The sequence below is a fragment of the Platalea leucorodia genome (assembly GCF_965183815.1).
Source record: "Platalea leucorodia genome assembly, chromosome: Z".
NCBI classification, from domain to species: domain Eukaryota; kingdom Metazoa; phylum Chordata; class Aves; order Pelecaniformes; family Threskiornithidae; genus Platalea; species Platalea leucorodia.
The window spans coordinates 14,664,209-14,690,730 of record NC_138858.1 but is presented as its reverse complement, the minus strand read 5'-3'; the positions used below and the strand labels follow the sequence as shown (position 1 = coordinate 14,690,730).

The 26,522-nt window shown below is 37.7% G+C and overlaps 1 protein-coding gene and 2 long non-coding RNA genes across 3 annotated transcripts in view; all 3 read left to right on the top strand.

Moving 5' to 3' along the window:
- Window positions 1–17,886, top strand: part of CPLANE1 (ciliogenesis and planar polarity effector complex subunit 1) — a 62,814-nt gene extending 44,928 nt beyond the window's left edge. The window contains exons 38-53 of the mRNA XM_082336494.1: window positions 665–769; window positions 1,262–1,345; window positions 2,448–2,560; window positions 2,822–3,020; window positions 3,303–3,547; window positions 5,239–5,332; window positions 6,309–6,470; window positions 7,913–7,943; window positions 9,366–9,497; window positions 11,326–11,491; window positions 13,185–13,246; window positions 13,679–13,843; window positions 14,865–14,977; window positions 15,319–15,402; window positions 16,806–16,975; window positions 17,386–17,886. Of these exons, the coding sequence (XP_082192620.1) occupies window positions 665–769; window positions 1,262–1,345; window positions 2,448–2,560; window positions 2,822–3,020; window positions 3,303–3,547; window positions 5,239–5,332; window positions 6,309–6,470; window positions 7,913–7,943; window positions 9,366–9,497; window positions 11,326–11,491; window positions 13,185–13,246; window positions 13,679–13,843; window positions 14,865–14,977; window positions 15,319–15,402; window positions 16,806–16,975; window positions 17,386–17,526 (2,066 nt within the window). The 3' untranslated portion in view covers window positions 17,527–17,886. The remainder of the gene's footprint in view (window positions 1–664; window positions 770–1,261; window positions 1,346–2,447; window positions 2,561–2,821; window positions 3,021–3,302; window positions 3,548–5,238; window positions 5,333–6,308; window positions 6,471–7,912; window positions 7,944–9,365; window positions 9,498–11,325; window positions 11,492–13,184; window positions 13,247–13,678; window positions 13,844–14,864; window positions 14,978–15,318; window positions 15,403–16,805; window positions 16,976–17,385) is intronic.
- A 1,861-nt stretch (window positions 17,887–19,747) lies between these two features.
- LOC309602440 lies at window positions 19,748–22,922 on the top strand. Its single transcript, XR_014230662.1, has 3 exons — window positions 19,748–19,847; window positions 22,442–22,517; window positions 22,847–22,922. It is a non-coding gene; the product is annotated as an uncharacterized lncRNA (long non-coding RNA).
- A 143-nt stretch (window positions 22,923–23,065) lies between these two features.
- Window positions 23,066–26,304, top strand: LOC309602439. Its single transcript, XR_014230661.1, has 5 exons — window positions 23,066–23,335; window positions 23,938–24,042; window positions 24,840–24,975; window positions 25,102–25,313; window positions 26,174–26,304. It is a non-coding gene; the product is annotated as an uncharacterized lncRNA (long non-coding RNA).
- The last annotated feature ends 218 nt before the right edge of the window (window positions 26,305–26,522 follow it).

Below are 26,522 nucleotides of genomic sequence, written 5' to 3'. Positions count from 1 at the left end.
TCAGAAAAATGCTGTAAACAATGCTTTCAAATTCTGAATCAGTTTATTTGTTTTTAAAATACATTATTCCAATTTTATTTGCCTGCATATTCTAGTTACACAAAATTTAAGGCTCTTCTAAAAGAAACTGAATGTTTACAATATTTCTAGCTTGCAAAATGAAGACCATGACTATAGAAAGATTTGCTTCTTTCTAGTACTTTAATTCAGCACAATATTTAGTCCTATCAGAGGACATTCTCTGAAATTTGGCCTTAGAGGAGTACTGGCTTTTAAAGCTGTGTAGAAACATCAATAAAGAAATAAAGGTATACGTGTCAAAAATACTTGCCCCCTTGTAAAAGATGAAAAAATATGTTATTGTATGGCATAAAATATTCATAAAATATTGAATTTAAAACTTAACACGTCCAAACTGAGCCTTGATTTTAATTCATTGTAACATTGTGAGTTTCAGTACAATTGCATATTCACATAAGGCAGGTAGTACAAACTTTTCTTGAAATCATTCATGAAGGATGTTTAGAGAAAGGTTAAAATTATCTGTCAGAAATGCAAAGAAAAATCTGTCGGAGCCCTTAGTTTTGAGTTCATATCATTGCTTTCATAGATATCTAATTCTTGCATTATTTGTAGACACCTATTGTGTATTATCACATTTTAGACACAATGGGGGAAGCAGTTACTACTTCAGCAGACCTACATTACATGGCTTCTACAGGAAAAAAACTAGCAGAAACTCAAGATGCAAGTACAAATACTCACCCAGGTAAGTGCTACCTGCGGGACCTACAGCAACCAACTATTTCTGGTAATGCTTCTTGTTAATTGTGATGTTTGGTCAGATTCCAAAATGGAGTAAGTTTTTAAAGGGAAAAACAGTTTTTCGTGCTGTAACTTCTTTGTTTCAAAAACTATTAAACCAGAAGATACTGGAATATAACTGACAAAATATTAGTTAAAATAATTATAAATAAAAATATTACTAATGCAGTTATGTAGGAGTCTCCACATGCTTTCTGTAAGTCAGTTCTGCTGTGACTTTTCCTGAAAGCTTTCAACTTAGCTTGACTTTATCTGAATGCATTTTAGACAATGTTTCACGTGTGGCTGAAATTGTTTCCCTGCCTCTTCTCCCGCAACCTTGCTTTGCTTGTGAGCTGGGAAATCAGAAATGTACATTCAGATAATGCCATAAGTGTCTTTACTTTCCTTAAATTAATGTGTTTTGTTTTTGTTTTGTTTTGTTTTCCCCACCAAGTGCTCATATCATATCAGGATGTTGGAAACAGTACTGGGAATGAGGTTCAAAAAAATGAGTCCGTCATGTCTGTTCCTGTGTCAGGTGTGACTTCAGTCTTGCTCTACTTCATTTGCTGTTTTGGAAGTTTATAAAATATTACAATTTTAACATGGTTTTTGTACATGAGGTAGCTTAATGTAGGATATAGATAAGAAGATGCTAATTTATCTGACTTCTTGAAACCAAATGTGAAATAATTATAATACTGTTTATGAAAAGTTTGGCTGGAATTTTTCATGGTGCTCTGTACCTATGCTTTTGTATTTCTATATGCGGAGGTACATTTGTGGATTTTACCTTGATTTTAGTGCCGCTTAATCTTGTGGAGTTAGGGTAATGTAGACCAAATGGATTGACCAGTGGGATGTTAAGACAGATCATAAATCCACCTGAAATTGAGCTGTAGTAGCTCAGGTAAATATACAGTTGTTCCATGCATGTGTTAAGTTGTGTGATAGCTGTATGCCAAGTAACAATGTTCTAATCTCAAGTAGGAATTTTATTCCCAATCTTTTGGGTCAGGTTGTAGAACAAAAAATAGAAGGTAACTTGGATTTTGGGCTAAAGAAGGTTTATTTTGGTTTGGGTTTTCTCCCGCCATTTTATAAATACTTGATAAATTGTACTACATAGGATTCAGTACCTAAGTGTTTTCCCTATGGTACCAAGTGAGCATATTAATTCTTCCTTTCTTTTAAAATTCAACAGTGTTGTTCCATTTGGAAGATTATTTTACTGCATCACATTACTTCTTTGCAGATAGTTTATTAGAGGTCTTTCTAGCTGAGTAGTGTCATTTATTTGGATCAAGTAAAGATGCAGATTTTTATTTTTTTTTAACTTATTCAGGAGGGAATTGGAAATGAATAGCAATTTAGACTTCAGCATGTTGCTTTGATTTTAATATTTTGAGTATTTTCCAGCTAATTTGTCACCAAAATGAAAAATAATTTAGTAATTTATTGTTAGAAGCAAACATTAAAGAAACCTATTAAGCTACATTGTCTATCTTAACTTCTTAAAAGAAATGCTAATCAAAGCTTTCTTATCATTTAGAGAGTGCAGACCTGTTTCCACATGGTTTGTCTGAAGTTCCATGGCTTTTACTGTAAATATAATACTGACTATTACTCTTTCCTCATAGAATCATCTAGTGCCTCTGAGATACTACCACCAGACATGTATTTAAACCTGAGATTCCCCACTGAATTGAATGAGAGACCTTTACCACCCTTTGTGTCAGATGCACCTGATTTGGTTAGTGGTCCAATGTACATATGGTTAAAATACATTTTAAGAGTACTGTTTGTCTTACCTCATGAATTTGGGTTCTTTATATCTGGATGAGTCAGTTGTATAATACTATAGGGAAGATTGTAGTTATTTTGTCTCCAAAACAAAAAGCCTTTCAACTTACAAGTGCTAAGAGGTAAACACAGGAAATGGTTAACAATGTACTGTAAACAATGTATGCAAAACACATACTATGTAATTCTTCATTATCTTGTTCTTGTTTAGAGTGAACATGAATATATCAGTGTGATTGACATTGAAGACAGTGACATCCTTAACAATTTACCCACGATACCCGAGTCTGCAGAAGAGATAGCTACTACACAGCAAAACGAGAAGTTTGAAATTCCATCTACTGCAAAACTTCATCACATGACAGCTTCTGTTACTAATGCAATTCCACCCAAGGCGCCTCAGAAGAAAGGTAAACCATTTTGTTTTTAAATCAGAATAAACAGGTGTGCACTTTTATACTCTCATCTCCCACAGAAAACCTGCAGCCTTTCCCCAGCTGACCTTCTGCTTTTTTAGTCTCATATATCAAAACATTTATACATTTGACTTCTTTTGTGATGATTCCTGCCTCCTAAACCATATTATTAGGTATAGCACAGCTATGCCTAATGACTTGCAGTACTTATATGTTTGCAGTTTATTCAGTGATGTTGGTGTACTTTTACTTTTTTTTTTTTTTTTTTATTTCAAGACTATCATCTGAAAAATGCATCAAGCCAAGTGCGAAAGGAAGATAAGAAGTCAGATTCTGCTAGAGACAGCGTAACTTGGAACATAGTACTTGAAGATGACAGAACTTTTCCTTCTTCAGGGCTTCCATCCAAAGTAATTGGCAAAGAATACTTTTCCACAAAGCAGCAGCAAATGGATATGCAATTAGAGACACTACAGAACATAACAGAAAATATGGAGGAGGATTTCAGAAATACCAAACTGGTGAGTTCTGACTGCTAACTGTTGTGTCTGAAACAGTTTATTTTTTAACTTCTTTCAGCTAAAGACAAAATTTACATTTTGGAATGATGTATTTTCAAATCTGCTTAGTATATGTTGAGAGAGATCGAGAGTAATATACAGTTCTTTCACATTTAGTGCTGCATCTGTTGGCTGACATGGTTACTTACAATGGACCAAATGCTGGCCAGAATGATGATGTTCTTAGTGAATGGGCAGAATAAATTTAGTTTTTCTGTTACTGAGAAAACAGAATAGCACCGAAGTTCAGGCTGAGCAGGAGACCTTTTTGGCAAAGACTTCTTGCAGTTGTGCCTCTTCAGAATATTATGTGACTATTTCTGGAACCTGTTCCTATTTATTTTATAAAATATTTGCATTTTTAACGTCTTTATAAGTCTAAATATAGAAGTAAAACAAATGCATTTTGGACATAGTGCATTCAGATGATCCTATGTATGATTCAGGAATGACTATTTTATAGGTCATGACAGATAATGATAAAAAGTTAAAAATTTTCAGCAGAGTGACCTCTTAACACTATATCTAGTTTAATTTGCTTACAGCTTCAGGTGTGACTGACTTTAGGTGTATGTGAAATGGGGAATGCTGGCAATTACTTCTTCACATTACTTTGACTTTTTTATTAAGTTTAGAGCAAACTGGGAGTTGACTAATCTAAGAATGAGCCAGTAGGTTCTGATTTTACGTAGCTGGTGGAAAAAAAAATTTCTTTTTCTTTGCATATCAAGAAAACTAAGTAAATTTCCAGTTCTTGTAGACCTGGCTTAATACAGAATGAGTTCAGTAGCATTGTGTAATTCCACAGCACCTACGTTTTCTATAATCATTCAAACTAATAGTGTCCATTGCCTCTTCTTTCATATATTCACAGAAATGTAAGGACCTCATTGTGTCACCTACACACAGTTATTACACCAACGTGGATTATTTAATTACTTATATCTATTGTCACTGTGATTATCTAGCCAGATTTTTAAAAGCCTGTATTGAAAAAAAACTTCACGTATCCTTTCTTTGTTTCAGCATTTCACTGTGTTTGGACTTTAAAACTTCTGGATATCTAGCCAAATCCTGAAGTTAAACCCATTTTCTTTTCTGCCCTTATTTCAGTGCACACCTGTTGGTCATTCCTTCTATAACAAAATTTCTTACGTATTAGAAACCAGTTTCAAGGCCTGTTCTTTGTAAGAATAATATTCAGTAAAAAGTCTCAATCTAGGTTAGTCAGTTTTAGTTTTCACTTTCTGGTTTTAAGCTTCAGGAAACTCCTGACCTATGAAGAATATGGAAATATTTTTATTTCTGTAGCTTTTATATAAGATATACTAGAAAACTTCAGCTATTTTTAAAATAAAAATAATGTGATCAATAGCAGTAAAACTTCTCACAAGAATAATACAGGTCATCTGTATTTTTCTCAGAGGAAAGGTCCTGAAGATTAACTCTTGAGATGAAATGAATCTACTTGAGCTACTTTGATTCCTCAACTATTTTCTTTGTTTTGAATCAGGATACTCCATTAAAATGTTCATAGGATTCTGAGAAGAAAAATGTATTTAAAGCAAACTTTGCATGAATATCTGTGGTTTAAGTCTCAGAAATACCTTGAAGAATGTATCGTTACTTAGGTTTTTGGGTTTCATTTATAGCTAGTGAAAATAATAGAAGATTTTGAAATGGCTGCCAATTCAGACCCTGGTGCTCACCCTTCATTCTCTGAAGATGCTAGAATCATTGATGATGGTATGTGTTCAGTTAACAGAAGGATAGTAAACTTGCAATTAAATATTGAACTTGACTAACTTTTAATTAATGCTGAAGCTTAATGCAATCCCAAAAGGTGTTATTGAAATATGCACCAAAAATCAAAAACATGAGAGAGAGAAATAAAATCAAAGGTAGAAAATCTGAATATTATGGGTACTGCTTCAACAAAAATGCATTTGAAAATATCTGTATACTTCAGTCTTTTCCAAAACCATAATGTGGGACTTGAGTATAAGATTTTAAAGATGATAGTATGTATTTCTGTTGTATCATAAAATCAAAACATGGTGTTTACGAATGCTTTGCTCACTAATATAAAAGGATATGAAATTTGTCCTCAGTTTTCTCTGTGTGTATAAAGAAACTTTTTTCAGGCATCTTTGGTGGCTATTTAGTTGTGATATCTGCTGATTTTAATAAAAGCTTACATCAGCTTAACTGTTTGCTAGAGCTGATGTATTGAATAATTTATTGTTTATATAATGATTAACTAATTAGTACCTGTTTACTTATAGCTACTGTACTGTGCCAAGAAGGAGCATGCTAGGGGTACATACTTCAGGTCCATTTTACATTCATACCAAAACATAGTCTAATCTACTTATCAAGTTAGTACAAAGCCAAGTGGTAGAACCAAATCATGGCTGTATCTGTATTTACACATAAGACAATATTTAAGATGTCCCTTAGCTTCACACAGAGCAGCTCATAATTTAGTCTTTTTGTTCACATATACAAGACTGGTACATACATCACATCTCTGGTAGTGCCCTTTCACAGGGAGGCACAGCTGATCTAGGTTCAGGATGTTCTAGGTTCAGGTTGTTCTTGGTTTGACAGATAAACTAAATATGCCACTAACAAATATGTATGAGTGATAGTTTTTGCATTGTGGGTTTTTTTCCATCGGTCTACACTAATTACTATATTTATTATTTTTTCACGGAATCAGAACATGATTTGAGGGGCATGATTTTTGAAGATGTTACAGATGATGAAAAGGAGGGCTTAAACTTGGAATATCCTGCACCCAATTATGCGACGTTGGAAGTAAACTCGCCTGCCTCTGCAGCATCTGCTTCTAACTTCACTAGTGACATAAAGCCTTCCTCTGGTATAATCTTTAATGTTAATTTTTCCCTTTTTCTGCTTTTAAAAATAAGTAAACCTTTTCTTCCTGGTGTAATACTTTCTCATTGCTGTTATACAGAATGTTATGTAATGCCAGTGAGCTCATAAAAGTCAGTTGTCAGTTTTTCCAGATTGCATTATTTAGAATTGCTTCATGGATGTGCATTGATAATGAGCTTGTATGCTACATGATGGAACAGTATCACTAAGCTGTGAAAACAGTTCAGCAGTGTATAAAACTTGCACTCAATTCCATGATTATTGAAAGAAAATGAATAACTTTGGGTCTAACCCATCACTGTGCTGATTTGTAATTATTTAGTGAAGTGTACATGAATATAAATAGGCACAGTGCCACAGAACACTCATAGCTTCCTCGCAAAGCTGTCTTTTTCTCTGTCATTCTCCTATGTTCTAGATAGGTGAGAGCTCAATTAAATCTAATCCACATCAGCAAAGTAAATTGTTTTGTATCACTATACAGTAACTGCTGGCTGTGTCCTAAAACATTATTTTATGTGGTCTCATTTCCTTTTGCAATCTGACCGTAAATTGATCTTTGTGATTATGAAGACTGCAGTAGCATTAAAAGGAGGAGGAAAAATCAACCTATTGCCTGTGTTTAAAAACGTAGAGTGTCTTTTTTGTCTGCATATTGCCTTCATTGCTTACATTCAAGCTTCTAAATATGAGATATACTTTGTACAGGTGAACATGCATTTGATATTCACATCTGCCACAATCTATCTTAAAAGGTGTTAAAACATGGTTCCTATACCTGCACGCAGCAGAAGTGAATCTCAAAGGCATGCGCACCCAGATACATTTTATAAACAGTAATATACTTAAAGTTTGCTCTTTAAGTATAAACTTGTTACTTGCAAGCTAAGAAAACTGTAGGTGATACTAAGTTACAACTATAATTTTTTGAGAGTACAGTTTAGCTTAGGAAGGATAATAGTGCTCTTCCTTCCAAGACATCCATACTGCTCTTCAGCCGCATTTCCTGAATTCCAGGAGTTTGTAGCCTGGCTTCTTCAAGGAAGTGGCAACTGTTAATTTTCCATAAAATGCTGTATAGTTAATTGGAACAGATAATTTCCAGTCAGTTGGAACTAATAAGCTTAGTCTGATCATGGCAGAAAACTGACAACAGTGATCTCATCTTCCTGGCAAGACTATCCATGTTGGTCAGCTGACTGTGCATCAGCTGTTAATTAACGTTCTCCTTTGTATTAACCTGGCAGTCGATGACATGCTCTCTCACAGGTCATTAAGCCTATGTACAAAATCCATTTATTTTTAATGTCAACATATTCAGATTGATATATTTCTGTATTTTATCCCACAGGCTGTTTAACATATGTATTCTTAGTTTGTGTACAGGTGCAAGGTTTTTATTAACAGAGGCTGTTTCTGTTCCAGGGTTTCACGCATGCAGAGATCTATGTGATAGGTATGTATTTTGCGATTGTTTTTGTTGAAAATTTGTTCACTTTAAACTCCTATCAAAAAGAGGACTGACAAGGTGCAACTATCACTTACATAAAAATCGAGGCATTCATTTTCAAACTGAATGAAAGCCTTTTTATTAATTTCAGCCATTTACTCTGATTTTGGTAGTGCCTCTTAGATTTACTTTAGGCAAAAGTGGCAGAAGCATTCAAAGTTGCTTTCTAGTTACAAGTAGCAGAGCTGTTAATGTAGATGCTGCTATTGTCTATGTGTTGTTACTTCTCCTATTTGCAAAACACTGGTTTTGAACAAGTACATGTAATTGCTGCTTGTAGTCATCTACTGAGGCCAGCTATCACCAGAAAGTTTTTGAAGCGTTACCATATGAACAGTGTACAGCAGCAGACTGAAGATTTCAAAACTGGAATGATATTAGGCATTAAATAAAATGGTCTGACATACATATTTTTTTACTGTTAACTGCTGTTAATCTTCTGGATCCAGTTGTGCAGTAGAAAACAGTAGCTGGGTTCCCTTTCTTCCTTGTCATTCTGCTCAGTTACCCACCTTTATTGTTTTGCTTGAAGCATAGCAGTAAACCATTTAGTTTATTTTTAAAGTATTTTAAGTGAAACTGCTTGTTGTGGCTGAAGTAGATTAGGGAGCGATCACATAACCTTGAGGATGGGTGTGAGGCAATAAACTTTAGCAGATGGTGATTTTTACCCAAAGGTGTAACTTGAAGCAACTGTAGCTTGTAATCATAAACTACATGAGATTTGGGTTTTATTGAGAGCAACTGATTAAAAGAGAGGAAAGAAATGGGCAGAATTTAGGTAAAACTGTTCACTCACTCGCACTGATTCTTGCTTAGGAGGTCACTGAGAGTTGGGGTTCCTGAAACTGGTAGCATCCCACAGACTTATCTCTGCATGGGCAGCAGTAGAAACCCTGTAGGTGCTCCTGGCCTTCTGGGCTGCCAGGCTCAGCCTCCTCTGGGCCAGCCATGTTCCTGCACCCCACTGGAGCTCAGGCAGTTCAGCTCTGGATGGGGCCATATTTCTGGATGGTTTAGTCAAAGGCCTCTTTGCTGCAGTACCCCTGATGTTAGTCAGGTCTTGCTCATTCTGTCCCATTCACACTGAGGAGCTACAAAGTTGAGTAAAGTGTACATGGTGACAGTGAAGCTAAGGTGATGGCTGGCAACTTTTTCTAGACAGTGCATCTACATACATTATCCAGGTATTGCTTGTGTGCACTAACATGGTGAGATGTAGGGGAAAGAAAATGCAGTCCAAAGGCTTCTGGTAAAACAACCTGAATGTTCTCATTTTAAGCATAAGAGGAAGGATTTTACCTTGTTCTTACCGGCATGTTCTACTTTAAATTAGTAACTTTTTTTTCCCCCCTGCCTAACTTTAAGCTCTTTGGAAGATCCCCTGCAAATTACTGGTCTGAGCGGTGTTACTGACATCATTAGTGATCTTGTAGTAGAAGGTGACATCTCTCCGTCAGAGCTGGGCTTTACAAAAATACAAGCTAAGAAAATCTCTAGGTAATAACCATGGCTGTTTTTTATGTGTTAGTTAAATCATTTTAACCCTGGTTGTTGTTCTCATAGCTCACACCCTGTAAACAATGGAAGCAAGCATGTGATTTCAGTTGATGTTAATGGGACTAGTGTTAGAACTGTTTAATAGCCACTATTTTACTGGCCATTATTGTCAAATGTGCTAATTGTTTTTTATTATTTTGTTTCTAAAATTCTTTCCTTCCTGCTTGCTTGTTCTTTCTTCTGCCAGGTATAGGCTGGAGCACAGCTCTATATATACAGCAGATACAGCAGACTGAGTTCAGCCCAGGGGACTGGAGCCTTCTAGAGCAGTTCTGAAAGACAGAAATTTCTTGTCAGTGGCAAAGCAGCTTCAGAAGCTTCCAGTCCCAGACTCCAGCTTGTCATGCTCTCCTCCCTGCTGGAGATTTCTACACCTTCCTGCTGTCAGTTATAAAATCAGCTGTGTTCTTTCCTGGGATAGGTTGAAATTACAGCTGTTTCCTGCTCCTGTTTGTGATAATCAGTTGCTTACAAGGCAAAAATACAGCTGTTCAGGATGCCAAGCAATCTGTTGCATGGTGCAATGGTTCACAGCAGTTTAAGATACCTGTTTCAGCATGTTGTAGTGACTCATTTAAGTAGTGTGTAGTGCTCTGGTTTACTTGGTCTGACATTTATTCGAATTGTAAAAGGAGCTCAAGAGCTTCAAATCTAAATCTGTGCACAAATCATAACATCCTTGCGATCCTTTGAGAATTCCAAACACATTAATAATGACTACATCAACATATAAATGTTGATAGCTGGACTGTTTTGTGCAATTATGTGAATATATTAAAAATTACTGAAAATTTCAGAAATGTATTCAAGTAGTATTTCATCAAACCTGACCAAAGACAACTCAGTTTCACGTACGACTGTGAATACTTCTGTTAATGACACTTCCCTTTGCCACAAAGTAAATCACTTTCAAATGTATCAAAGTTCTCCTAATCCCTTCAGGGCTTTAGTGCTTCAATCCATAAGCTTTCAGTTGAACTGCAGCTACTAGAGATATCTTATTTTGCTATACTCATATCTTCTGTTGATTCTGGAATTATTAGTGCCTGCCAGTCTTGAAAATGAGAGAAGTTTCAAAGTGGGCTGCAAAAAATGAGGCATTTAAAGTTGAAATATTTGATTTTTCATACTTAAGTTTTAGGTCATTGCTTTTAGTTTTACAGTGAAGAAAATATTTGTTGCCTAGCTGCTTACAGTAAAGACTATTGCAAGGTGAATTAGTAAATATTTCTGAAGAACTCTGAGGATGAAGTTATGTTAGCATTTCTTATTGGCTGTGTTTTTCTGTTGTTGGTATTCTGAGTTCTTAAAATTACTTTGTACAGATAGACTTGTGAAGGAGCTCATATGTTGAGGGGAGGGAACAAAAAGGATGATAGAATCTCATTGGTCTTTTTTTCTTTTTATATACTTATACCATACACACTTAAAAATGAAAGATCAAAGCAAAATGACTTGCAGTTTTTTTCTGTGCCAGTTATCCTTTAAAGACAGTAACAGATGGTCCACATTTAAAGCTCTGGTCCTATTATCTGAATGTAGTTGACGAATAGAAAAAAAATTATAGGAAATGTCTTGGAAATTGTGTGCCGGGATTTTATGATGTAAAATTTTGTAGAAGAGAATTTCCCTGTTGTTCATTACTTATGCTTTCAGCTGAGTCAGAATTTTAAAAGGATTGCAATATTTTTATTACATCATGTGTAGCTGCCATTGTTTGCAATTTAAAGGATGTGCTAGATTATCTCCCATTTACATGTGCTCTCAGGGTTCATGATTCTGCTGCTGCACGTTCTGAAAAAACAGAAAAGGAGAAGAAAGAGATACAAGCATGGATGAAAAGAAAGCAAAAGGAAAGAATGAGAGAATATGTGAAGAAACTGGATGAACAAAGACAGAAAGAGCATAATCCATTCAGTCTAAGAAAGAATGTGGTAAGAATAATGAGTACCTTGAAGAGTAGCTGTTACGTATTGTGCAAGTGTTGATTGTTCAGGTTAGATAATATAAAGGCTGTCTGATTTTTTCCTATTTTAATGTTGGTTTTTTATATGTGTAATTTTATTTTACTGGAACTGGCCATAGTTGTGTCAGAAGTGATCAGTACGCAAATATACCAGTGTTCTTCACAGGCTGCAGTAATGACAGTTGGCTGCAGGTGGCAATTGCGACCTGTCCCCCAGGTCTAGATCCGCGAAGTATAGTCCTCTGACTGTAATGGATATAGCTGTAATGTTCGCTGATAAAAGCTGTATTTTGTCAGGGAGTGATAACTACAGGAGTTGTAAAGGTGTGTTTACATCTTGTTTCATCTTCCCCTGCACCTCCCCAAAACCCCCAATGAATTTAAAAAGCAGAGTTCAGATGCCAACATTCTTTACGAATGCTGTAGGATACTGAGGGCAGCCATCCTTGTCATTCACACACACAGAAGTGTACGCAATTACAGAGGGTCAGCAGAGGTGTTAGAATATGGCATATATATCAAGTATCTGGTGAATTTTTTTGTGGAAGGCTGGTTTCAATACAGGCTCAGCAAACAATCACTTCCCTCCCAGAATTTTTTAAATTTTAAGTTTAATTAGTAAAACCGTGTTTATGGCCTGGTATACCTCTTCTGATCTGCACTGTGCTGGAAATAACTGAAGGGAAAAAAAAAAGGTACAAAAGTAGCTCAGAAGTAATTTCCCAGTCAGTATTAAGTCTTCAAATATGCATTTGTCACCTGGATACCTTCGGGACCTGAAAAGACACAGCTGAGTCAGGGGAAGCTCCAGGGTTACAGGAGGTGAGACCTAGCAACAGTAACTATATCCTTATACTTTTTACTCATCAATTGAATGCAGGGTATGCTGTTAAATTCTTTCATGCTGAAGCTTTACTAGTTTTAACTCCCAAGCAGCAAACATGTAACACACAAAAGTTTCCTGTTACTAAATAATTCAACTGTATTCATTTTTAGAAAGAGTAACAGATCTCATCTATTAAATGCAGTATTTCCCCTGGTTTTAAACAGTCTTTCAGAGTTGAACCCGGCTGCTCTTTTGTACATGTATAGAGAGAAGTGATTCAGGAAAAATGGGTCCTGCTTCTCTCCCTCTCCTGTGTTGCCAACCCATAAATATATACTTGATGTTTTTGTTATAGGCTTTTCTCCTGAAATAGTTAGATGGAGGGATTCTCAGCTTTTGGTAGTTTGTTGTTGTGTGTTGGGTTTGGGTTTTTTTGTGTGGTGTTTTTTTGTTTTTGTTTTTGTTTTTTTTTTAGAAGAAAGCATTAAAAAATGCAAATTGTAGTCTGGAAAACACAGGTCAAAGTGCAAACCTGTTTTTTAAATTAGTTATTGTTAAGAACATCAGTGTTTTTTGGGAAACTGAAGGCAAGGCCGTTTGAAACTTTGAGCTTGGCAGTGAAGGCATCTCCTTAGGAATGTTAATATTTTAAGCATATGAGCTTTGGAAGGTGTAACTGCCAGCTTAGGGCCATATGTTTTCATATTGTTTTTCATTCTGGAGAGTGTCTTAAACAGTAACTTTTAAGTCAAATAGGTCTACATTTTGAGAGTGAGAAATTGGAATGAGACCACAATACAGAATAAGTTAATGATTGTTATACTTTCTTGCACAGCATTGTAGTCTTACTTCAAAGGATATTAAATTCTTCCAGAAGAAGAAAGAAGAAAAAGACAAGTAAGTTGCCATACATGTAAGTTTTGTCATTCTTATTTATATAAAAGGTCTTAAGGAACAGGTAGTTTCAACTATCTTGTCTATGAAACCTAAGATACGAATGGCATTTCAGCCAAAAGCGTAAATAATTCATGTTTGCTTTACCATTTAGGAAAACTCTGAACATGTTTCATCCTTTGACTGTATTTTTCACTTTCCAAATATCATTTTTTCTTTTTTTTTTTTTCTCCCCCAACATTGACTCATTCATTCGGTCAAACCCATTGTTAATAAACGTTTTAGCTTTTTGCTAATGATCTTAAAAAGGTTAATATATCTTCTGAACTTGCAAAAATATGCTCTTCTATTCCATGTAGCCTTACAAGACTCACAAGCCAGCTGCAATTAAATGAGTGATAGCATGAATTAATATATAATATTATTTCTCCATAGAGCCCTGTTATCTGAACATCACAGTATGAGAATATCACAAGCACTTTCCCTGATGAATGAAATGTTGTCTGAAACAGTGGTGTTACCTGCAGATGAACACAGACCATTGTCCAGGACAAGATCACCTCAAGAGGACAGAAAAAGGCGTATGGCATCTACTAGAGGGTAACTGCTTTAAGCATTAACCCTGCTCTGATGTATTGGTGTTTTTAGCACACTTCAAGTTTGTCTACAATTTGTAGCTGGTTGGTATAGGATTAGCTTGAGAGAAGCTTATATTGTGGCAGAATCAAAGATACACTTTGTTTGGATCAGAGGAGTCTTAAGCTCCTGTACCGGTCTTCCTACAACCACTAGTGCAGATCTTGGAGAGCGCCTTAAAAATGCCTTTCAGAGCACAGAATAAACCAGCCTCTGGAGTCAAGAGCTGTAATCAATGTCCTAAACCTTTCCACTCAACAACAATTCCACTGGACTACAGACGGCAACATAGTTAATGATGTGAAGAGCATCTAGTAACAAGCAAGAAGCAAATAAAAGTACTGCTGTGCATGCATATAGACTACTTTAATTAGAGTTCAGCAAACTCTAGATTGACTCTCTTCCTTTCTAATTTTTTTCATTACCTAGGACTTTACTTGTTCTTTGTTGTGCGCTTTGGTGCTTATTGCCTTTTGAGGAGATGGAACTGTGTACTTCAGATAAACCTGTAACTTCCAGACTTAAATATTTCTGCATCTCTTTTTAATAGGTAGAGTTCCAGGATAGAGCATTAAACTGAATATAGTCAGTGCTGTACAAAGCCTGCTGGTGATGTCCAAGGGCTGTTTAAGTGGATCAGCCCTGCCAGAACTGGAACCACTAAGGAATGTCATGCAGAAAGTCACCTTAGTTAGGAGTTACTGCCACTCCTAATAAGTTTTGTTGGACCTAAACTAGCTCTTTGTGAAGCCAATTTGATATGTCTTCACTGTGATTGACGGCAATTCTGATTCTGGTGAGGCTTATTGGCCCCACAAGCAGCATGTGATGCTGATCCTCAGCTAAGTAGGCTGAAGGTGATTTCTGTAGCCTTTTTGCCTTGTCTGAATAAGCCCTGTTAGAACTAAGTTGTGTGGAGGAATGGTATGTGTTAGACAGCGGTAAGTATTTTGGCTTTGTTGTTGTTTTTTTTTTCTTTTTGTAGAGGGCATCTGAACAGTCCTGTTCTGTCAGAAAGGAGCAGAATTGCTGCCAAACCCAGCTTTGGTCAAAAAGTACACCGTTTCACCCCAACTCCTGGTTTAACACAGTCTAGGGGTAAGAACATAACTTTCTTAATGAAGGCACATACTGAAGATGATCTTCATGTTACTACTGGATTTTGGGAGGGAGGATCTTTAACACCTATGTAGAAAGTCAGACTTATAGTCCTGGAGGTTTCCTGTCCTGAGGCTTTCACAACTGTGCTGTCCTTGGCCTGTTAAATGATGAGAGTTACCTTTCCTTATCTCTTTCTAAATCCAAAGTAGCTTAATTTGCCATAGCAAGAGTACTGTGTAATCTAGGAAGGAAGCTTATAGATGAAAATTTTGAAGCATCTTTTGAGTAGTTTTGATCTGCTGCACGTCACAGAGAAAATGCTTTCTTTGTGTTTCCAGGAAATACCCGTATGCTGCTGCAGAAAAGTACTTCCAGAGGAAGAATGAGAAATGCTGCAAACAGTCCTGTTAATTCTAGACACTGTAAGTTACAAAGAGCAATGATATAGTGCTGTTCAGCTACATAATACAGGGGAGAAATAAGACACAGAGAACACATTTCAGAATACATCCTGGGTAGAATTTATGCAAGACAGGCCTCAGATACGGCATTAGTTTAGGAGAATAAAAATCATCATTTTCCCCCCACATGAAAATCCTTTTCATTAGAAACTTATGAAATGTTTTAATCAATCACCTCTGTTTACCTCCTGAATTGTTTTAGCCAGATGGTAGTTCCAAGATTACTGAAGCAAATGTGCTAGATTTCAGTGATTTCCTGAAACAGGCATTATGAAGTCATGAGGGACAGAGGACTTGAGTCTTTCTTTCAGCTGAAACCCACAGAGAGTTAGTTACCAGTACCGTACACAAGTATTGTGCCTCTCCCTTACCTTTCTATTCTGCTTACTTTCTGAGCTCTTTGAAGTGGGAATTGTCTTTGTTATCCCTCTGTACAGCATCTATTTAAGATATTATTTTTTCATAATGTTAGAGTGGAAAAATTTATGACTGAACTTTTTTAAAAAAAAATTGTGGATTTTAGTGATCTTTTTTCCCTATGCCTATCTGTGTAGGTCTGGATCAGCAAAAGTTTCTTCACATAAATGTTTCCTCCTAATCAAATTCTTTAACAGATGCAGGACTTGGTTACAAGACCAGAATTTCTGATCAGACACAGAAACATTGAGGAGAAAATGAGTCTGAAACTTAGGAAATACTGTGGGTTGATTCCATTCTCCCTTACATCAGAATTATACTGGTGGCATAATAGAGATCCTATTTGGCTAGTCAAATAGTTTATTTGCATTGACAATGCAGGAAAGGGAGAGAAGCAATAGTAAGCAGATAGGCATTTTTCCTGAATCACTTACCTCTGCACATGCGGAAAGTCATTTTCCTCCTCCTTTCCATATATTCTCTTTTTAAACTCTAAATACCAGCTGATCTTTCTCTGATTTCACATCACCTTCTTTTATCTGTTTCTCCAGTATATCCCATCAGTGCTAAGGGTTTCACTAAGGTTTCATGTCTTCCAAGAGGCACAAATCCAGGATTTATACAGTTTTATTCCTCTATCAAATAATGTAGCAATGTCTCTTTTTGGGGACTGCACTACAGGACCCAGGTGCTGTAGGCACCGTGCATAGTCCTGTTCCACTTCGTCTTCTGCTCTGGGAAGACAATTCGGAACGTGAGGCTGGAAGGGACCAGCAGCATTTTCTTGCCATAATCCCACATCAGTTCAAGATAACAGGGCATGCTCTTTTTACACACAGCTTCAGTTCTTAGAACTTGGAGCTTCTTTTCTTGGAGAAGTGTCAAGATATTCAGAAGAAAAGAGCAAGAAATGTTACAGTGCTATGGTTGGCTTGTTTTCTCCTTAGCTGCTGAGAACAGAGTCAGCAGAACATCAAAACAAAAGCCTCCACATGTTGCCGCTGCAGTTCAGACCGAAGGTGTTGATCAAGAGACTGATCGAGACATAGTAAGTCCTTGGACTGTGCCTGATGATATCCAAAGAATACTTCAAGATACTCATGATTCCTTGTTTCAGGTAGGATGTCTACTATTCTAGGAATGATTTGATACCTGCCATTTAACCCTTTGTTTACTTCTGCTTTATTTAAAACGTGGTTCTCTATTCAGAACTTGTGGGTGCAATAGATGCAGAGGGACATAAATGATGGTGATTCAACAGAACTACATTTTGTCTTTACAAGCAAAGTCATTCTTGTGAGCCTTGAAAATGAATGTTTTTTATAGCAACTGTATAGGCATGTTGTCTGTCCAGGCAACAGACACTAGTGGGAGTACAGAAACAGGAAAATAAATTACATTTGTATCAGATACATAACTTGATTAGGACATGTTTGAAAAAGAGTGGGATCATTTCTACTGGCTGCACAGAAGTCTTGTCCATGAATGATATGCAATGATTCAGCTCATCTTCTTTTCCTCCAATAGTCCTCTGCACTGCATCCTGTGAGTTTCTCTCCTCTCGGCATTATCGACACCGATGGTGTTTCTGAAAGCACGGGAAGTATCCTCAGCAAACTGGACTGGAATGCAATTGAGGCTATGGTAGCAGATGTGGAAGACAAGTGAACAAAATTTCTCTGCTGCTGTGCACTTCCAAACAGTTGCTGGTGTTTGGTTTCATTTTTTAAAATAATCATTGTTCTACTTAAAAAGGATTGAGGCTTGCGTTGGTTTTTTTCTTAAGCAGCACAGAAACTCACTGCTTTCACTCTTGCCTAGATGAGATTAAATTCCTTAATACGTAGTTTGCTTTCCATATGTCTTCAGGTCAAGAAGAACTAAATATAGTTGATCAATGCAGACCGACAGTCTTAAACAAGAACTTCTGGGTCAGCTACTTTGCCCCTCTCAAATACATAAAAAGTTTTATTCTATTTTAAAAGCTCTGCACAACTGTTTTACCTTTGTATTTAATACTTAACGTCATTATGGATGAAGTTATTTTTGTAACGTAACAATTGTGATAAACTGATTTAATAAAAGTGAGTTTATTAGTTTCTGCTGTAAAGTGATTTCACACACAGAGCGCTATTATTGCTGTGTACCACTATGACTGTACATGTGCACGTGCACTACCCTAGTATTTTAAACCCAGTTTACGTGTACAATAGTTTAGAGAAATCTTAAAAGTTTGAATGATTGATAGAAAGAGGTGCAAATAGTCAGGCAGCAATAAATGAAATACAGACTTTCCTTCAGAAAATTGGACATTAGTATAAGACACGAAGGACAAGTACTAACTGAGGTAAAGAAAAATACGGCTGTTCATCTGTCTCTATAATGCTGTTGTGTTAGAGGTCTTCTAGCAGCCCCCAGATGTTTGTAGAAAAATGGCTTATATGTTCAGTGGCCATCAACTAGTTGTGGTGCCTAAACAGATGCAGCTGTGGTGACTCTTTTCCAACAGCAGTAGTTTTTATTTTTGTATTGGAGAAATTTGAATTTTTTGTGGAAGTCAAGTGTGTTAAGTTCCAGTGGTTAATTACTGTCATCGAATACTGTAATAGTTTAAAAAAAAAAAAAAAAAAATGAACTGCACGTTTCCAAGTGAAGCTGCATCTTGGCAAACATCAAGAAATAGGTTCAAAGAAAGCCTGTTACAGGATTACACACGTATCAGGATAGACTTGACAGTTTCTGTAGGCTCAGAGATCAAAAATGGCTGTGTATTTTTCGCAGTCCTCAGAATCTGTATCAGCCCACAGAAGGGGCCAGAGTGCAAAACTCGGTACTGGGAGTGATCATCTCCAAATGAAAAGGGCAAGTACCTTCAAAGAGCCAGTCCAAAGCGTGAAACTGTGACTTCACTCGAAGTCTCAAACTGTCTCTCTCCAGAGGAGCAGGAAAGAAATAATGAATAAGTACCTTGTGTTCCTGGTGGAAAAAAATCTGAAAAATCCTGTTTTAGCCAAGTATGAAAGTCTACTTATGTTCACAGCCAGTTGTGAGAGGGAAGAGAAAGCAGTCAGGGACAAGAGAGCGACTCACTGATAAACCTTGTCCTAAAAGGCTTGGGAAAACTCTGTCATACTCAGCTTTTGTTTTGGATGATTATGGCATCACAGTCATTAAATGTTAATGCATATGCTGCGGTGCACAAACATGGTAAAAATAATAATTTAAAAAAACCACTCTCCAGACAAGATCGGAGATAACAAAGGTGGTAGTTTTCTGGCAGTTGAGTTTACAGGTTACCAAGACAGTGTGCCTGCTCCCCTAAAGGGCCTTTACTTGTTTGTAAACAAAACTTGTTTGTAAACAAAACTGGTTTGTAAAGAATTCAGACCTTGACAGTAGATGTCTGGAGATGAAAATGTTCAGATAATTTTGGGGGGGAGAAAATGCAGAAAAAAAGTCATGAGAACGCTGTTTAAAAAAAAAAAAAAAAAGGATGTTTGAAGGACCTTTACAGTCTTTGATCACACATCTTATCTTATTCCTTAATACTGTTTGGGGTGGTGCAGCACTTGGATGTAAATGGGAGTAAGGATCATTCCTTACTGAGGGTTTGCAGGAGTGAGATGGCTCATCCACTTTCTTCAAGCAATGTATCTCTTGGTGCTAAAGGAAGAAATAACCGCAAATGAGCCGTTCATTTCATTTTAGCAGTGGCAAAGGAAATCCTTTCTTTAAAGAAACAAATTCAAAAATATTTTTTCTGTAATGTCTTAGTAAAGATTTCTAGTCAAAATGCAACTGTATATGTATTTAGAAATCCAACCTGCTTTACAATTCAGTTGCTGTATTATTTTCTTAAATTTTCAGGGTCAAAGTTTCTCTTGGAGAGTTGAAATAGAAGTTAATGCTCATGTTCATGTTTGAAGTCTTAAGATTCTCCACAAACACCAAACTCCAGAAGCTGAAGCTTTGGAAAAAGGAGGAAGTTGGTAAATACCATTTTCCTTCTTTATCCAGCTCACTTAATTTTGCTGTTTTTGTTTTGAAGTCTGCCTCATATTTGCCATCTCTTTTTTTTTGTCATAGCTTCTTACCTCTTTAGGTCACAGAATAGAATCAGAACGGTTTGGGTTGGAAGGGACCTTTAAAGGCCATCTCGTCCAACCCCTGTGCAATAAGCAGGGACATCTTCAACGAGATCAGGTTGCTCAGAGCCCCATCCAGCCTGGCCTTGAATGTTTCCAAGGATGGGGCATCTACCACCTCTCTGGGCAACCTGTGCCAGTGTTTCACCACCCTCATTGTAAAAAAAAAGTCTTCCTTATCTCTAGTCTGAATCTCCCCTCTTTTAGTTTATAACCATTACCCCTTGTCCTATCGCAACAGGCCCTGATAAAAAGTCTGTCCCCATCTTTCTTATAAGCCCCCTTTAAGTACTGAAAGGCCGCAGTAAGGTCTCCCCGCAGCCTTCTCTTCTCCAGGCTGAACAACCCCAGCTCTCTCAGCCTTTCCTCATAGCAGAGATGCTCCATCCCTCTGATCATTTTTGTGGCCTCCTCTGGCCCCGCTCCCACAGGTCCATGTCCTTCCTGTGCTGAGGACCCCAGAGCTGGATGCAGCACTGCAGGTGGAGTCTCACCAGAGCAGAGGAGGGGGGCAGAATCCCTTCCCTTGACCTGCTGGCCACGCTGCTTCTGATGCAGCCCAGGATATGGTTGGCTTTCTGGGCTGCGAGAGCACATTGCCAGCTCATGTCCAGCTTTTCGTCTATCAGTACCCCCAAGTCCTTCTCAGCAGGGCTGCTCTCAATCCTTTCATCACCCAGACTGTATTGATAGTGGGGGTTGCCCCAACCCAGGTGCAGGACCTTGCACTTGTCCTTGTTGAATCTCCTGAGTTCACACAGGCTCATTTCTCCAGCTTGTCCAGGTCCCTCTGGATGGCATCCCATCCCTCAGGTGTGTCAACTGCACCACTCAGCTTGGCGTCATCTGCAAACTTGCTGAGGGTGCACTCGATCCCACTGTCTATGTCATTGATGAAGAAATTGAACAGCACTGGCCCCAGTACGGACCCCTGAGGGACACCACTCATCACTGTTCTCCATCTGGACACTGAGCCATTGACCACTACCCTCTGGATGCGACCATCCAGCCAATTCCTTATCCACTGAACAGTCTGCCCATCAAATCCACAGCCTTCCAATTTAGAGAGAAGGATGTTGTGAGGGACTGTGTCAAAGGCCTCAGAGAAGGCCAGATACAAGACATACGTGGCTCTTCCCTTGTCCACTGATGTAGTCACTCCATCATAGAAGGCCACTAGGTTGGTCAGGCAGGACTTGCCCTTGGTGAAGCTGTGCTGGCTGTCTTGAATCACCTCCCTGTCCTCCATGTGCCTTAGCATAGCTTCTAGGAGGATCTGTTCCATGATCTTCCCAGGCACAGAGGGGAGGCTGCCAGGACAGTGGATCCCAGGTGGTTCCCTTTTTACCTTTTTTAAAAATGGGTGCAATGTTTCCCTTTTTCCAGTCCCCAGGGACTTCACCTGACTGCCATGACTTTTCAAATATCATGGCAAGTGGCTTGGCAACTACATGAGCCAGTTCCCTCAGGACTCTGGGATGCATCTCATCAGGTTCCTCAGGTGGTCATGAACCCGATCATGTCTTCCACTGGGAGGGCCTTTGCTCCCCCAGTCCCTGCCTTGAGGTCCATCCACTCGAGAGGTGCGGTAAGAGAGGTTGCCAGTGAAGACTGAGGAAAAACGCTGTTGAGTACCTCAGCCTTCTTGTCCAGTGTTACCAGTTTGCCAGTCATTTTCATCGGCGCAGTACGCTTTCCTTGACCTTCCTTTTCTGGCTGTCATGCCTCTAGAAGCCCTTCTTATTACTCATTGCACCCCTTGCCCAGTTCAGCTCCAGCTGCGCCTTGGCCTTCCTGACCCCGTCCCTTCACAACTGGGCAGCGTCCCCATACTCCTCCCAGGATACCTGTCTCTGCTTCCACTGCCTGTGCGTTTCCTTCTTGCCCTTTAGTTTGATCGGCAGGTGTGTTCTCCCTTTCACCTGCACTCTGATATTCCTTTGACAGGCTTCCTCTAGCCTCAGGTTCCTCTGTAATTTTCATGTCTGCTACTGTCCTCCAGTGAATTCTATCATTGCATATCCTGACTCATAAAATACCTCTCCCTTCTCCTGACAGCCAAGAAGACAGCAATTTTCTTTCTTCATCAGATTGTTATGCAACTGTGCCCTCTATGTGGTAGTTTTCCAAGCATCTGATGATTCTTTGGGGCCAGTGATTCTCTGGACCCATAACGATACCAGCAAGACTGAGTTCTAAGGGCAGGAAATAAAAAGAAGCAAAAGCAGGAGATCAAAAACCAGTAAAATGCAATTTATCAGAGGAAACAAGAGCAAATGACAAGCAATTCCAGTAAATCATATATTGTATTTGTTCATGTAATGGTCATGTTCTTCGTCACCTCCCTCCGGACTTTTGCTAAAAACTTGGCAACAGCAGTATATGTGCCTATTATAAAATTTAGAAGTAAGCTACCTGTTTCATCCTTTTGTTTACAGGTTTGTCTCTGTTGCATATCAAATATAGAAATGCTCTTTCAACACAGGAAGAACAGACAGAGACTCAAAATATAAAGTAAGTTTCCTCGTAACAGCAATTTCCTCATTTGCTAGTGCTCCTGGGAAGCAGAAAGTAAACATTTCTCACCTTCCCTATGTTAAATGTCATCACCATGATCAGCAATAACTAATAATTTGGAAATGCCTGCACAGAAATACTGCATTTAATAACCTATATCTGACAAGCTTTAGATGAACACCGGTGAATCCAGTTAGGAGTGGGAGAAGCACAGCCTGGCACATACACTCGCTCTCATATAATTTCTAAGCACTGCAGAACCAAAGTGGATGGAAGAAAGAAACTCAAATTAATCCATTATGCTAACATCCACCTTTCATAAGCAGGTGGAGAGCATTGCATTCTCTTGAAAAGCATCACATCCCTCTTCATCCAAGAGAAATCCACAATAAAGTCCAGGTGAGCCCTGTGCTAAAATTTGCTATTACGTCACCAGGAAAGCAATACTTTAGAAATTGTGTGGCCATGTCATTGTATGTTGCACCAAATAAAAGTGATATTTTTTTTGTTGTTTTTTCAAGCTGGAAGGAAGCAGAGCTGTTTCTTCCAAGTAGTGAAGAGTTGTATTGTAGCAAGAAAATAAACAGCCTGTCTTTCATTAGCTCCAACCTAAAGTAAAAAGTTTTGCTTGTGCAACAGCTGATGATCACAACAATTTCAGGACCACTTTATTAGGATGAAGGGCTGCAAATGGGAAGTGAAGCTGAAAGCAGTGTCAAACACAACCCCCCTTGAACAAAGACTTCTCTACACGTGGTGCTGTAACATGCCACAACGTCCATGGCCAGACTTCTGCTCACCAGGTAGACTCTGAGGTGAGGTGGTTTCCTACAACTCAGGCTTTGGATTGTCGTTTCTGTTATTTTTTTCACTTTCTTCGAAGTGATCTTACAATTGGAAAAAAGTCAATAAATTGTCAAATTGGTGGCTTGTTTCTCTAGGAAATAACAAGAAGACATTAGTCCCTTCCCCATAAATTACTCTGAAGATAAAAACAAAAGCTTTAATGCCCACGAGATGATAGCAATATCTCTTTCACACCAGTTCTTCAGATAACAATGTGTTGGTTCATAGCCCATACCTCAAAAAAGCTGTAGAGGAAAGACTATGATAATTTTTCAGCCTCCCAAAGTTCTGTTATTAACGGTAAACTGCCAGCAAAGGAGTTGATTCGCTCTCCCAGTTGAGGGACAAAACTGGCCAGTATTTTACCTTCTGCAGCAAAAGGCCCTTTCATGACTGGGCTTTGATGAAAAAAGATATATGAATTTCCCTCTTGTGCCATGAGGAACATACCTCTTTCCTATAAAATACCTTAAGAGCATAGCCTTGTTTTTGTTGTTTTGTTTTCATAGTAGTGACTTGTCATTTCTATTTTATTGAATGTAAAACAATCCAATGTTGTGCTGCTGTGAAGAGAAGCTCTTTTCTGCAAGATGCGGCTCATACAATCTTCCCCAGCCATGAATTTCCACAGGTCACCGAGGAACTTGGAGAGAAGAAAAGCATGTCCCAGTGATAAGTGGACAGAGAGGGATGTAAATCACCATCTCTGTGATTCTCTAACTAGACTACAGCAGGTTTCTGTAAAGCCGGAGTCTTGAAAAGCACGGAAAGCTTCCTTCCATTGTCCAGGCTGTTGACAGAAAAGGTTGCTTGTTTTAAAACACTTTATGTGCTGGCTGATTTTGGCTCTTGGCATAAGGAAACTGGTATTTATTCTAACAGTATTGGCATTCTCAATTTCCAGACATTCAGTGAAGACTTCAATGTCTGAAGAACTGCATCAGCAGCAAATAATAGTGTGATGGAGATGGGATATTTTTACTTAGAAAAGCAAGACGCAGCCACCTCAGCAATGCTCTGCTAACAAAAAAGTTTAGAATTGCCCTAAAATCCTTACCTCAGGGTAGTTAACCTTTAACTACACTGATGATTGATTGAGATGAACTCTCATGATAGACAGGGGTTAAATCAACATGGACACAGCAGAGTGATGCAAGTCCAAGGCATTCTTTTGAGTCCAAAAGGAGCAGTTTTAACAGATACAAAGAGATTGGATACTGTATTAGTTGGAGTATTTTGATGTTCTGTTGATCATTCTCCTCTGAGAATGTAACAGTTGGGAGGGAGCAGTAGGTGATGATTTCACAGGAGGCAGGTAAAAAAAATTACCTTCAAAAAAATATTCTAGTGTCTTAGGAGCAAACAATGCTTTTCTGTATGAAAAAATCCTTATCTATAGAAATATTCTCTTGTGAACCAGTTAAAGCAATTCCTTTTTTTTTTTTTTTTTTTTTTTTTTTTTTTTTTTTTGAGCAATGCTGATGTAAATGGATTTCCCTCTGGTACCCCATGAGCAAAGGGAGGTCCAGAATTAGTAGGAACATAGTGGCATGCTGAGATGAATGGGAACAGCTCTTCCTCTTCTGACTTACAGCAGGAAACCTAGCAAGTAAGTTTTGGGAGATCTCTGAAAGGCTTGGCAGAGGTAGGGGTACTGGCTCTGACTGCAAGATGAAAGCAAAATAGGAGCACTTACCACTGGCAAAGCCACTAACAGCAACAGTACAATCCTCAGGGCGAGCAAGTATCCCATGGATCCTACCAGAAAAATTAACAGAGGCATCGTCCATCTGAGAAAGGAAGAGCAGAGAGCACCGCGTGGCAGCTTGCAGTTGGCTGAGCCTTGGACCAAAGGGCTGACTCCAAGTCCAGTTTTACTGTACCCCGTGAAGGTGGCATCCATCTGTTTTCCAAGTGTCTGCTGGAGAGAGATGCAGGGAGAGGGAGGTAGGGAAAAATTAATACTAGCACACGGTCCTGTTTGCATGAGAGAACTGCTGATTTATCTATGTGCTTGTTACCCACAAGGCTCTGCACAGAAACCAAATACAGTATGTTATGAAACAGATCAGCTGCAGAAAGATGGACATACCAATTAGTGAAGAAAATACAAATGGAAATACAGAGGAGGAAAATGTGGGAAATATAGAATATATATATATAAAAAAATATAATATACATATACATATACTATACTATACTATACTATACTATACTATACTATACTATACTATTATATTATATTATATTATATTATATTATATTATATTATATTATATTATATTTGGAAATACAGAGGAGGAAAATGTGGGAAATAGAATATATATATAAAATATACTATATTATATTATATTATATTATATTATACTAATATATATATATATATATATATATAATCTCCTGCATACTAAGTTAGAACAACCTAATAGAAAAATGAGAAATGGAGGAAAAGTATTTTAAAGACAAGTGTTGAATTTTTAGAACAGCTGAAGTGGGACAAGCTACAGAATTTTCATTTTCCTAAAGTACAATTAACACTTTTTTGGAGTCCCACCCAAAAAACCCCAAATTTCCTTTAGCAGTCTAGTAGTGACACATTTCCATCTCACTGAAAGATACTGGAGTTTCACACCTTTAAGCATAAGATTATTTTATTGGGTTAAATAATATAGAGAGACTTCAAAACTTGAATTTAGATATGCTTTTTATAAGAATGACTGTTTGAAACTTTTTTTCCTATGTTATGTACCTCATTTTCATGCATTTTACATCTTACTATATGTTTTCGTCCTTGGTTTCTTCGGTAGCTTCAGTCAGAAAGCTTCAAAAAAACAAAACTAACTTCTTCCAGAAAAAAAACTTTCTTCCAGGAAGTTTGAAAATAGAAAAAAAAAAAAAAAAAAACCAAAAACAAAAACAAAAGCAAAACAAAAAACCCCCCACAGACTAAAAATCAAGAGATATCGAAAACAACACCCACCACCAACCAAAAACCCCAAGGAAATAAAAGAACTAAAATAGGAAGAGGAAAAAGACAAAGCTACAAAAATCAGAAGATACTGCTTTGACAATCTTTATTCTTTAATATGAAATCTTGATTATTAAGGGACTCAGAGAGTAATAAAGAAAATGGTACTTACCATTGGCTGCTTTTAT